The sequence below is a fragment of the Rhea pennata genome, chromosome 2 (assembly GCF_028389875.1).
Source record: "Rhea pennata isolate bPtePen1 chromosome 2, bPtePen1.pri, whole genome shotgun sequence".
Taxonomy (NCBI): domain Eukaryota; kingdom Metazoa; phylum Chordata; class Aves; order Rheiformes; family Rheidae; genus Rhea; species Rhea pennata.
Window position 1 is genome coordinate 1,954,021 of NC_084664.1, and position 13,197 is coordinate 1,967,217.

At 42.4% G+C, this 13,197-nt stretch overlaps 1 protein-coding gene across 2 annotated transcripts in view; it reads right to left on the reverse strand.

Moving 5' to 3' along the window:
* Positions 1-13,197, reverse strand: part of PTH1R (parathyroid hormone 1 receptor) — a 124,039-nt gene that overhangs the window by 33,264 nt on the left and 77,578 nt on the right. For both annotated transcript variants that reach the window (XM_062567634.1, XM_062567633.1), the window contains 2 exons: positions 6,438-6,548; positions 4,625-4,743 (listed from right to left, as the gene is read on the reverse strand). In XM_062567634.1, the coding sequence (XP_062423618.1) occupies positions 4,625-4,743; positions 6,438-6,548 (230 nt within the window). The remainder of the gene's footprint in view (positions 1-4,624; positions 4,744-6,437; positions 6,549-13,197) is intronic.

Consider the following 13,197-nt stretch of genomic DNA (forward strand, 5'->3'; position numbering starts at 1 on the left):
GTAGATGTAGGTACATTTACCCTTAACTTGTCCTTGAAAGCAGGATGGGTTTGTCCTACTTTAAAGCAAGATATGCTTGGAATCAGTGCTATTTTGGGGGAGATGAAAATGAAGGAAACTTCTGCTTACTGATCAAAACAAGCCATTACCTCTGCCAATATCTGAGAGGGTGAACAGAAAAATGGTGATGCTGAAGGTGCTGCTCCTGGTGCCTGTGCAAAATGAAAGGGGACTGTGCTCAAAGTGCTACTACACTTGACAGAGAGAAATTGCCTAAAATGCTGTTTACTAATTGAAGGGCCAAATAAAGACTGCCTATGTGTTCTGTGTTTTATTTAAAGACTAAGGAGCTCCAGTGAGTCAGGCCACACTACTTCCTATGCCTAAGAGAACTTCAGAAAGTTGCAAGGAGAATGGTCAATGTTGGTTGGACTCAATGTCCTTTTAACCCTCTGCCCTGTCTCTTACATGCCCCAAAACACCTAAAGAAGAGCGTAGGAACAGGAAAAATATACAGTGATTTAAATATACATGTATATATATACACCCCCCTATATATATATATATACACACACATACGTATATATAGATATGTGTCCATAGAACATCTAGTAAATACATGGCAGTGCTGAATACACTCTCCTGACACTGAGCCACCTGTGGCTCAGTGACTTGAAACACACGGCAGACAGACAAACAGCTGGTGTTTAACCACATTGCCTTCCTCGGAGGATGAACACTGGCCAATCTATTCCCCTTCCTTCCCTTGTCCTCCTGTCTCGCTAAACACTGGCTGGAAAATTAACAAAATAAGGCTGCCTGGTCAGGGCTCTGGGGTGGGAAGCCACAGGTCTCTCAGTCTATCTGCTTAGAGGCAGGGAGATATTTGGGGACAGCCAGTGTGCAACTGGAGATGGGGGCTGTCCATGCATGGCTCAGGGGGAAGGAGTGCAAGAACAAAATTTTCTGTGGTCTCTGTTGCATCCATGAGTGGTTGACTCATCTCTTAAAAGCAGAATACAAGAATTCAGGAAAGCACTCAATAGTGTAGTGGTGGTTTTCGGCACAGCCCCAAACGCACAAAGAAAACCACTATATCTTCCCCTTGATGTGCTGCTTGGACACCTTTCCATGAAACTCTTTCCTCCCTTTTGCTAAGTGATTGCCTTCTACGGACCTGCCATGTCCAGGAGATGGCTGTTCATGGCAGGATTAATGCTATGCCTGCAAGGTATTTAGGGAAACATGCTCTGACAGCTAGCCACAGTCTACCTGCTTCCCTGGCTGAAGAAGGGACATCAATCTTCAGAGCTGTCAATCCAGCATCCTTCAGCAGTACTAATTTTCCCTTAGAAAACAACCCAAAAGCAATTGCTCACTGGGCAGTTACGAGCTGTTAATTCTCCTGGCTCTGATGGCTTTAGCATACTTTGCTAATTTCAGAAAGCGGTTTCCTTACTTCTCTGTGTGAAATAATCCTATTTATATGTTTCAGGAAAAGGTAGCGAAAGACACAAACTTTCTCTGGGGCCCTCTGTATGCTGCTTTAGTCAATCTTATAATTATCCCACAGTGGCTAAAAGGAGAAAACTGCACACCTAAGCAAACACACATGAACATATATATGCTCGTGTGTGTACATGCACGTGGATGTTTTTTAAGGTGTGTGTATCTATATGTACATATATAGCTAGCTGTAGATATATTCCTGTTTCTAGAGACAGAAATAGCAAGATATACATATACATATATGTGTGTGTGTGTATATCTAAAGTCACAGACAGATTTTTTTCCTAATGCTTTCTAATGCATGGTTCCTTAAAAATTTCTTTGGTTACATCTGTTAAGATGCTGTATTGCTCAGAATCAGCCCACGACCTCCTTTCAAAATGTTGGTTAAATGCAGCTGTTACTGGGGATGCAAAGATGTTGTTCCACAGATTGAAGGGGGGGAAATAACAATAGAAAACAATCTCTCCAAAGATCACTAGTCTATCTTGCCAAATCCCCTGATTCTGACATCTCAAGACATATCTACTTAAAGAAAAAAAAATCAAAGGAAAAATTTATTAATATTGGTGCTTCAGAGCCACTCTTGGGTGTGAAAGACAAGAGGTCTTGTTCTCTGCAAGTTGCCACTCAGCTGAGAGAAATAGGGTCATTCCTCTTTTTTATTTCCACATTGCTTTCCATACTGGAAGGCCCAAGGGACCCGCAGTGGATGTATATGCGTTATTTCCCGTCTCACCAAAATGCAGCCACCTCTGCACTGCAAAGCACGGCATAACTGTGTGCAGTATCAGCCTATGAGGTGAGTGCAGGGCTGGACAGAGAAAAATAACCTTGTGCAAATACAAGGTTGTTAATAATAATGATAATAATTAATAATATATGATGTTGAAAAGCATTTGGTCATCAAAATACTATTCCAAGGTTGGAGGAAACTACTATTTTTTTCCTGCTGTTTTTTGCACTGAGCAATCATTGCTTAAACACTACCAAGTAGTCCGTTTAATCTCAGCAGCAAAGATGAATTTATTTTTCTTATAACTAAATATCATTACATTCACCTCTGTATAGCTAGAACAGCAACAACAAAAAAACACTTGTGGTAAAAAATGACTAGGGCAAATCTACAGAATAATTAGGATGACAAGCCTCAGAGCTGAGAACAGAAATCCAGTCCCTATGCTGTGACACCTCATCTAATGCTTCCCTCATTAGGAATCACTGACCAAGTTCCCCTTCTGCGAACCGAACATCTCTGCACTCAGGGGATGCACACTGACACACAGACACGCATAAAATGCAGGACAGAGGGCTTCGCTTCCAGCCTTCCTTGCCAGCCTAGGGTCAGAAGGTCTCTGTTTCTTCCTTCTGCTGGTAACCAAAGGGCAACCTTCTCTTCTCTGTACACTTCCTCTGATAATTTCCCTTGACCATGTCCTGGCTGAGAGCGTGGGAGGTTTAAAAGAAAGAGCTGCCTTTCCTAGGAATTGTAGGAGACTTGCTCAGGTGGAGAGGCCTGCAGCAGATGACTCTCACCAGAGGGCACTACTGAGGGAGGTGAGACAGAGGAGAAGACTTCTAAGAGGTCAAGAAACTGATGCCACTTAGTAAAGCCCTCTTGGTGTAAGTGAGATACTGAAGGACTCCATGACATGTTCCAGAAACCTTCTAGAAACCCCTAGGAATAAAACAGTTCTTTCTACCACATGGATTGGGTACAAGTCCCACTATACTTGTTCTAAAAGTAAACATCTTCCACGATAACGCACTTTGTTTTTAAATAGTCAGAACTGTGCCTGCGCCCTGTAACCTTGTCTGCCTGAGAGGGGGTGATAACACATGCAGATGCCTCTTCCTCACCAAACTACCTCATTCAAATGTTGCTTCACCATAGAAGGGGGGAAAAAAAAAAGAAACCTTTAACTGCAAAAAGCTACGCTGTGGCTGGATTTAAAATTAGGAACATTAATACCAAAGGGAGCGTGTTTCATCTTCAAGCCTGCTTCCCATTGTGAAGTTTTTGTTAGATATTTATCTCCAACCATCTGAAAACAATCATTACTGCAGAATATCGGCCGCTGATGCCGTACTCCATATCCAAGGAGGACATTTTCCAGGTACCACTGAGAAACAAGAAATTTCTGCTAAATAGTTTGAAAACTGCAGATAAAGAACAGCAACTATGTGTGATTGGAAGTGTCTTTCTCTGTGAATGATGAAGGTCACATCCCCTCAGGTGACTGTTGACAGCAGAGGAACTGCTTCTGCAGTAAGGAGTGATGCACTCAGACATTCAGAAGCACTACTGACACTTAGCTGGACTCAAACCCAGATAGACAGGTAAGAACTTTCTACCTTAGTATATGCCAGCTATTCCTTTGGAAATCGTTTAAATTTATGTAAAAATAAGGCTTATAGTCTGGTATATAGACACTTTTTTGGCCCAGGAGCATAGCAAACCCTCTCCATTTTCAAGTGTTTGTTAATTCCTTTTCTAAATCCGGATGGTGTCGTTGCCTCAAGATTGTAACTACACCAGAACTAGATCTGTACTTAAGTGCTATTTTGCATTAACAAAGGGCTTTGTCCCCACTCATCTGCAATGAAAAGACTGCAAAAAAAGCTGTGGGTCTGTGGCTTATACCTTTCAATCCAGAAGTTCTGGATACCTACAGAAACAGGATTGCTACTGGCTTGATAGACATTTTTGCTCTGTGTTTGTGCATCCCCTAGCAGAAACAAGTGCATAGGCTCTGAAATAATTAACAATAACCTGAAAGTAAAATTGTTGAATGAGGGGGAAGAGGGAATCTCTGTGGCATCAAGCACAACCTTCAGCAACTTCTAAGTGCCCCGAGCCCTTTCCAATTTTCTCCCAGCTCTCTATACAAATAAGATCATGGAAATTGGAAGAAACCTTCCTGCCTTGAGGACAATTTCCCATTCAAATAATTCTGCATCAAAATGAATGTGTACCTTTGGCAAGCTTGGCTATGGTTTCAAACAGGAGGCAGTAAGCTAGAGCTCATCAAGGGTTTAAAATGAGACTGTGCTCCTTAGGCTAGCCCCAGATGAGACCAATGCTTCATGCTGCAGGCGCAAATGCATTGCCTACCCTTTCCCTCGTTTCATTGGTGAGAAACTTGGCACATTCACTGTAGTTTGCCCAGGTGCGGTTGTTGCCCGGGACCAGCTCCCAGCTCCCATTCAAGTCACACCGACGATAAGCATGGCCTACAAGAAGGAGAAGAGAGACAGAGTATAAATACGAATATGGAAGAGCCATTTTTCCATACTGGGTCAGATCTGGCAGAAAAAGAGAAATCCCTTCCAAGGGTGGAACCCATCTCTGCACCATCAACCCTAATGCCTCCTGCCTGCTTTGAAGCTCAGCTGCAGGAACACAGTTTCCGTCTCATTAGCAACCTTATCAGTTTTCTAACTGAGAAAATCCAGGGAGTTAGTAACAATTTACACTTCAGTTTGCATCAGGATATTGGATTTAAAATCTAAGGATAGAAGTTTTGCGAAGTTCCAAAGAGCAGAAATATCCTCATAGTCACAGCCCTTCCTATGAAAATAAACAGTGATCTTTTTTATGCTTCTCCTGCTTTACATATCCAATGCATAGATTTTTGTGTGGCTACCATCCTCATCACAATGGAGAAAAAAGAGAACTCATGGCTTAATCTTGCAATTTATCTTGCAGAGGAAAACGTCCATGTTCCAATGTCTATGTGCTGGTAGGATTAACTGGGTTGTGTGCTAAAAGTCCCTTTACTGTTAATGGATGCTAAATCAGTCAATAGATCTAGTGATATAGAAGGAGCCTTCCTAAAGATATCTACATTTAAGAGTTTCGGCCTGACTGCCATCCTAGGCAACTTGATTAGTAAACATCAGTGAGGTGGGGAATCCATGCCTTTTTGAGTTATGGAGGAACAAGGGATGGATCACCTGTTCCTCCTGACCTCTAAAGTGAAATGCATGCACATGGTGTCTCTGCAAAAGATCATCAATCAGGGATTGTGCTGGCTTGGCTCACAATCTTTTACAGAAAAAGCAGGACTGACTGTGTGTAAACAGAACACACTGAAATGTCATTTCTTTCTTTCTCTGAAAATGGTGGCAGTGCTCTGTTGGGAGCATTTAAACTTAATTCTCTGATTTTTTGGTGTCTGGGTGCACAGCTTTGTCTGAGAAAAGATAAAGCTTTAGCTTTGAAAATACACTAAGGAGCACGTGTACTTCAATTACATTTAAAAATATGCACAGACTTTGCGGCACCAGAAGCAAGCCAAGAAATGCACGGCCTGAGGGTAAGTGAGATATGGAGGAATGCACATGTTCTGCTTACCAGTGCTGTTCTCAGATACCCACCATAGGGGGCTGGACAGAGATCAGAGGTTAGAAAGACAATACTAGCAACAAACTGGTTGAGTAAAGAATACAAATTGGAAGAGTATGTTGCAGATTTCTATTGCTACCCAAAGTTTGTTGTGGCACATTAATAGGGGTTTGTAACCACGCAAGACTACTCTGTTGTAAACCTGTAATTGGTGCCTATAATGCCTACCTATGGTCTGAGGGCTGTAGGTGGAATATTTGTGACTGCTGGGGTAAAAACAGAGCTTTGCTTTTCTCTCAGCATGTGATATACCGAGCACAGGACGAGCAGACGGAGCAGGAAGGCGATGAGCAGAGCAGAGTCCATTTTGAGACTGAGAAGGAGTGATACAGTTGTCATTAAACAACAGTAATGGCTGTTTCTTTACTTCCTTTTCTCTAACTTTGCTCCGAGCTTGAATGAGAATCAACATGTGAGGAAAAGGAAGGATTCTAAAGAGGGTTTTCAACCATTTCAGACTCTCAGCTCCCTCCTAACTGCAGCTCACAAGGCTTGGCTGACATTTGGGACAGTGTCTTACCTTTGTGATTGAAGTCATAGATGTACTCTGGACATGGCATAGCCACCACTTTGCCTGGCACACCTTCAGGCCAACAGACAATGCCATCCCACTCAGGAAGACAAAAGCCATCTGTGAAAGAGACACAAATACGAGAAGAAGTCACTTAACTGCAGAGGTAAAGGCCTGGCAGTAACTCCTCTGCCACACCATTATGAGAGGGATCTCCATGAAAAAGCCAAAAACACAATTACTCAATTCAAGAAAACTGCTCTTGGGCATCATTGTAATTTGTGTCTCAGTGCTTAGCTCTGAACAGTACTTGTACTTTTGGAGAATGTATTGCTTCTCCTAGGTTTTATTTCAGAAAGACATGGTTGGACACAGGATGAACACTCTCTGACAGAGACCAATACTTCTGGAAAGGCACTTCCACTTGAGGGCTGGAGGAAAGAGAAATGGAGCAGGAGAGAGGAGTGGAGAGCTGGAGGACCTGAATGTTGTAGGGCTCCAGACTTGGCAGTCAGAATTCTGTAGTCTACAGAGCAACTTGAAGATACCCAAGGAGAGTTTGACCCATTTTCAACACCAAAGAGGGAAATCATACCCAGTTCCCCCCCCCCCCCCCCCCGGCCCATATCCTCTCAGCTTGTCAACAGACACATTTCTGCAGCTTTTGATTTATAAGTTCCCAGTTGCATGAGGGGAACACATTCATGTTCAGACATACATGTTCAAGCATAGCCTGCATTTCCCGTCCTTGAAGAGTTCAACGGGTAAAATTCACCAGAATTTAACCATGTGCTACCTTCATCTTCAGATTGAGCTGCACTAAGTCCTCCCTGGTAAAAATCCAGCTTCAGTAACATATCTGAATGAAAAGCAAACACTAGTGAAGCTTCCCCAGCTCTGCTTTAAGAACAGTCTTTTCCCTCCATACCAATGGCATCCCGTCAAGGAATTTATCAGCAGTCTATAAAGCGTCTGATGGAGAGAAATGGCCTGGGAATCAAAATAAAATGGAATTGCCTGCTCTTACCTGCAAGAATTCCACTATTAAAGAAATGATAAATACCATCAAGATCTCAGGACGTTTCATTAGTATCAAAGCTAGCGCCTTAGCAATCTTTCAAAGAAACTGTAATTTATCCTTTACAATGCATATGTTTTCACAAGATTAAATAACAAGCCAGGATTATTTTAAGGACCTTTAGTTAGTGTGGTTGCCCTCAAGATTTGGGGCTGACTGTGCTCAGTTCAATTTGCTGGTATTTTAGGACACTAAAAACAACAGAAAAGTCCATCATTTGTCAGCTGATTTCTTATCTTTAATTTAGTGTTGATGAAAAGGACCAAATTAACCACTACCTATCTTCTAAAGTATTAACTGGGAGTGGGGGCAGTGGGGCTCAAAATCCCTGGTAGTGGTGCGATAGAAAGGAGGAAATCGTTTATTGTGCGTTCCCTTTTTTGAGTCACATTAGGGGAAGAATGACAGTAAATTTCCTATTCATGAAAATTCCTGCACTTGGCTCATTATATTGTAGGATAACTTACACCCTGAAAAACAATTTATTTGTTTTTTAGTTCTCTGGAAAGATCAAAAGAGAAAGAAGAAAAGCCCCACAAGACTCAGACTGTTACAAAAAAATGTTATTATCTCCAAGTTCCTTTTGTAGACAAAAAAGATAAATAAAGATTTAATTCGACCCTCTCTTACTTAAAATAAAACCAATTATTTTTAATAAATAATTATAGGAAGAAAATGAAGGCTGCTTTGAAACAACATTGAGAAAAAAATCCATAGAGAGGCCATACTCTGAAAATGCTGAGATAAAAACCTTCCGCATTTCTAAGATTTCCAGAATGGTTTGCAAAGCTTGGTGTTCATTTTTAAGTAGTTACATTCAACATGGTAGTGCAAATTTTGTCCAGAAAATATTAATTTCAAAAAACATCTCTTGGTACTTCTTCCTCACGCTGCACATGCACACCCCCCCACAAATTTGCCATGCACTCATTCAAAAGAAAACTGATGCTTACTGGCTAATAGTGTAGGCAGTTATTACATTTTGGGTACTTTAACCAAAAAAGCCCCCCGAAACAAGACAAGACAAAACAAAACAAAACAAAACCCAGCGGGCTGAACACACTGAGAAGGAAACACACTGAAATCCAGAACCTCTGCATTTTTCACATGAGCAATCTGGGGAGCCATCAGCTGCCCCAGAAATCCGAAAAAGATTCTCTTTGTTGCCTCTCATTATATCTGAAATCTTCCAATGTCCCAGTTTATCTATCCGTCGCATTGGTTCACTAAGGTCATATGAGGATCTGGCGGGATACAATCTTCAGAAAGCATCCAGATCTCCCCGGAGAAGGCAAAAATGAATTTATCGCCATTGCCACGAACTGTCACAAACTACAGAACCATCTTTAACCTGTTTCCCATGTCTCCTTCATCCTTTACATTCCTCTCCTTGCTCTGTGCTTGGTAGAACTATTGCCCCATTTCAGCTAGTTTCGAAAGGGGGTTAAAAATCTCAGTCATCGCTTCCCTGCAGATTTCATTGAGGTTGATGGTAGAGGCAGATGTTGAAGGGCTGGGGCACATTTGGCAGCTGCCACCCAGCCACCAGACTTTATGGTCCAGCCAGTGCGCTGGCACGTACAGAGCATACAACTGGGCAGAGTCTGGCATTTTCTTGCCCATCTGGGGCAGCCTAGGAGCATGAGGAGGGAATGCACTGAAAGAAAGGTTTTTACCTTGCACGGAGGGAGCTGGGGAGACGTGCGCAGAGCAAGCCAGGTGCTCCCGGACCTGCCGGTGGCAGAGCAGCTCGTGGAGCTCTTGCGCTGGCTGCAGCACTGAGACACTCAGAAAACATTTTTCAAATGGAAATATTAACTGAAGCCAGGACCAGCCACACTTGCTGACAGCTAGAGCCACATTCCTCATTTTTCATGCAGCCAAAAGCTGTTCCTTCCTCTGGATCCAACATGTTGTCCCCAACACGAACCCCACTGCCACTGCCCTCCTTTCACTCCTACCCTTACTGCCCCCATCCTTCAGGCCTACAAACCCTACACCTTTCCCATATTCCTCCCTTCCCACCTCACCCCACTGTCCCTTCTGATCTGCACAGCCATGCGTGACTTTTATCATCACTTTCACTGAGCTAAGCTCATTGATGTGACACTTGGACTGAATTCTGCTTCTTCTTCCTCTGAAATTCTCGGCAAAAAATGGGGAGGAAAAATATTGTATATGCCATTGGTAGTGTGCTGGAATCAAAACAAGACCTTTTTTTTTGTTTTCTCAAATATTTCTTCCAAAAATTTTTCCTTGGTTTATAATAATATTAACAGTACTAACAACTTGGCTTCACTCTGCTATTTTCCCTTTCTCCTGGTCAATTCGCAAAAGAAATCTACACTCAGTTACAAGAAGAAATCTGAAAAATGGTGAAGAGTTTCAGGAAAACAATAAAAAAATCCACAGGTTGACAACTTTTCCTGATGGTTTTTCCTTTTTTTTTTTTTTTTTTTTAAAAAAGGGAATCTTCTTTTACAACTTTTTAATAACTTAACACAATAAAAATAAATCCACCACCTGCAAGCAGTGTGTTTTTGGCATACTAAAAATAAACAAGTCTCTCCTGGGACACTGTTAATGATATTAAGTAAGCATGGATAACCAGAAGGGGTCCATTTTATCGTAAATGTGGACTGAAAAGCTCTTTAAGACATTTTTAATAAAAATTAGTTTGAGGGTTCAAATATACTGTTTGGATTGATGCAGGTGGGCAGGTTTGGGATGCAAGGCTGCATGTTCCAAGAGAGCTGGAAATGCTAAAAACTTCTTTCTTTGGAAGAAATAGTAGAAGTCACTGAAGATGTAAGTCAAAAGGAATGCATAAACTTTAAGAAAACCAGTAAATCTCATACATATCCCACATCCTAAGTGTATCTTGGATGTGCCCAGCAGGTATCAGTAGTCTTTTAGGCAACACTGAACTGAGGACATGGATATAATCTGTGTCTCCGGGTAGCTGCATGTGTGTCAGAGTAGCTCCTCGGAGTTCAGAGCAGTAGCTGCGAACACGCATGGGTGACGAGGTTGATGACAGGGAGGGTGGGAATTGCACTGGAGCTTCTTCATGTTTAGAGGACATCTCTGACCATCTCAGTGCGGAAGAAAGGAGTTGTGAAGGATATCTCAGGGCCTGGAAGTGAGACAGGGCACAACCGTACTGGGGGCATCATGGGCAGTATGCTGCTCCAACGTTATTAAATCAAGTGACAAGCGGCTGCAGTCATCGCAGAGCCCTGTACTACTTCCCAGGGCAATCCTGACAGATCTCCAGAGGCAGCCCAGTCTGCACCCCAGCCTGAGGAGGGGATGAGCCACATTTGTGTTGGTTTTGCCAATACTGATGATACCCTTTTTCTTCTCTGGAGGCTCTGTAAGTGCCTTGCACCTCCTTTTGTGTTTTATTAGTCTGATACAAGTTCGGGGAGACATAGTGATTGTACTCATGAAGAAAGTGAGGATTGGTGATCTGCCCTGGAGACTGCACTGGCATGCAGACACCATGTGTTGACTGTTCCTTGCCCTGCTTGAGTTCAAACTCTGTTACCAAAGCAGCCAGGGGCTGGGACCCATGCCTCGAGAGAAATTCTAGGCTCCCTATTAGACAAGAAGCTTAAGCTTTTCTAAAAGGGCTCAGCAATCCCATCTGGCTAAGGAGCTTACTGAGTCCAACCAGAAGATGTTCTATGTGGCTATCTCAAAGGGAAGACAGGTTCATGGGGGCTTTGCAGTCCTGTGGTCCCTACTGCTGCCAGCCCCCAAAACCCTGCAGGGGATGGGGAGAGAATGATGTTTCTCTCACTAGGTTTCAATCACTAATCTATACAAGTCCTAAACTATGTGCTTTGCCAACACTTCCAGACTACACAGTAATCAAAAACACTATAGGAAGGGAAATGAGATTGGTAGAAGTCAGCTACAGAGGCAAGAATTGAACCTGTGTCTGCTAAAATTTATTCTGCTTCCTCACCCCCTCATATTTTGGTAGAAGAGGTGTCATAAGTCCTGAGACCTCCTTGTTACTGGTGAGAGAAAATCACCTCTCTGTGACAAGGTTCATGCATTCCTTTGTAGAAGAGGAACAGAAAGAAAAAAAAATCCTCCAGCAGTAGTGAAGGACTAATAGTGTTGGAAGATTTCTCTGGTGGCCCTGGAGGACACTAAGGAGCTTGGTTTACTTTCTGGCATGAAAGAACGAGAAAGGTTTTCTTCATCCTATTGGTAAACCTTATGCATGGAAATGAGCTACAAAAGTGTAGGATGATGCAAAAATAAACTGATGTAAACTGTCAGGGATCAAAGCTTATGTCAGAAATTTGGAGAAATTTTCTGTGCTTCAGGTGGGTCATGTTTGGGATGAGACCCCTAAGAAGAGAACAGCATTCATGTGCCTAAGTGATTTTAAGATGGCATCTTGTTAGAGGAAAACAAGGCTATGCCATTAGAGGGGCTAGGAGGAGAGCACTGTATCAGACACAAATTCTTCTTCTAGTTTAACTCTTTGAGCTCTATTGCCATCCTGGACAGGACGGTGTATCTTGATCTTACCTTGCAATATCCTGTGTGTTGCTGTCTCAAACATTTGCATAACAGTAATATAAAAATAAATATTCTAATGTGAGTCCCATTAGCAGTCACTCACATTTGCCAAAGACACGTCAGGTGACTGTATGCCTGTCCTCCAGATCTCAGAAATTATCTTACTTACTCGTCTTACCAGGGTTTACTACCAAACAGTCCAAATTACTCCTTCCTTCTGTTCCTAGGTACAAAATGCTGACGTAGCTCCTGTATGCACTTGCAATCCTCTCCTCTCTTGCTCTTAAGACACTCAACTCACTACTTCCACAAGATAAGCTGAGTGACAGTAGAGCTCAGCTTCTATTTCTGCCATGGCATCCCTGCACCACAAAAGGATCACCTCCTCTAGTTTCTTGATGCATTTCCTATAAGGCTATTTCTTGTTTTCCCTTCTCAGCCTGTCTTCCCAGCTTGCACAAGGCCTCAGACTTGCAAACCTATTTCAGCCAGGTTCTTCCTGGATAACCTGATCCCTGTATCAAACAACATCCTTGGGTTCCCCATCACTTCTTGGTCTTCATGTTCATGGAAGGCTGTTTTCTGGATAGCAAAGTTAATACTATATATTTCTTATACCTTATATAAATACATACATAGAAACTTCAACCAAAACTTCAGCTGATGTCAATCATAAGGATTCAGGGAACAAGGTCCTCACACCAGCTTCAGTCTAAGGTACGTATGCTTGGAGATATGGTGCTAAATGATACTTTCATTCGCTGTCTTGTTGGGGTGGAGCAGAGACTAGAAATCAGGTCTCCAGCAGACAGCTCCTCCTCATCCAGCTCTGCAGAGGAGATACAACCACCACTAAATAAGCACTTTGAGAAGAAGAGGCATTTGGAGATTTCTCAGTTTGCTGTCTAACTAGAAGTTACCAGCATCTCAGTGAAATGCACGGAATAACATGGTTCTCCACTTCCAAATGCAATGCACTGGGCAGGGATAATGCTTTAAGTCAAAAATTTGGTTTATTTTACTGCTTCTACATGCCATTTTATTACAGTCAATCTTTGCCCATTTTCCCTGGCTAGACTGTAAACTCTTCTGTGAGCCTCAGTACCTGAGGCGTATGAAGGTTACTATTATAGTGTATCCATTCATCTT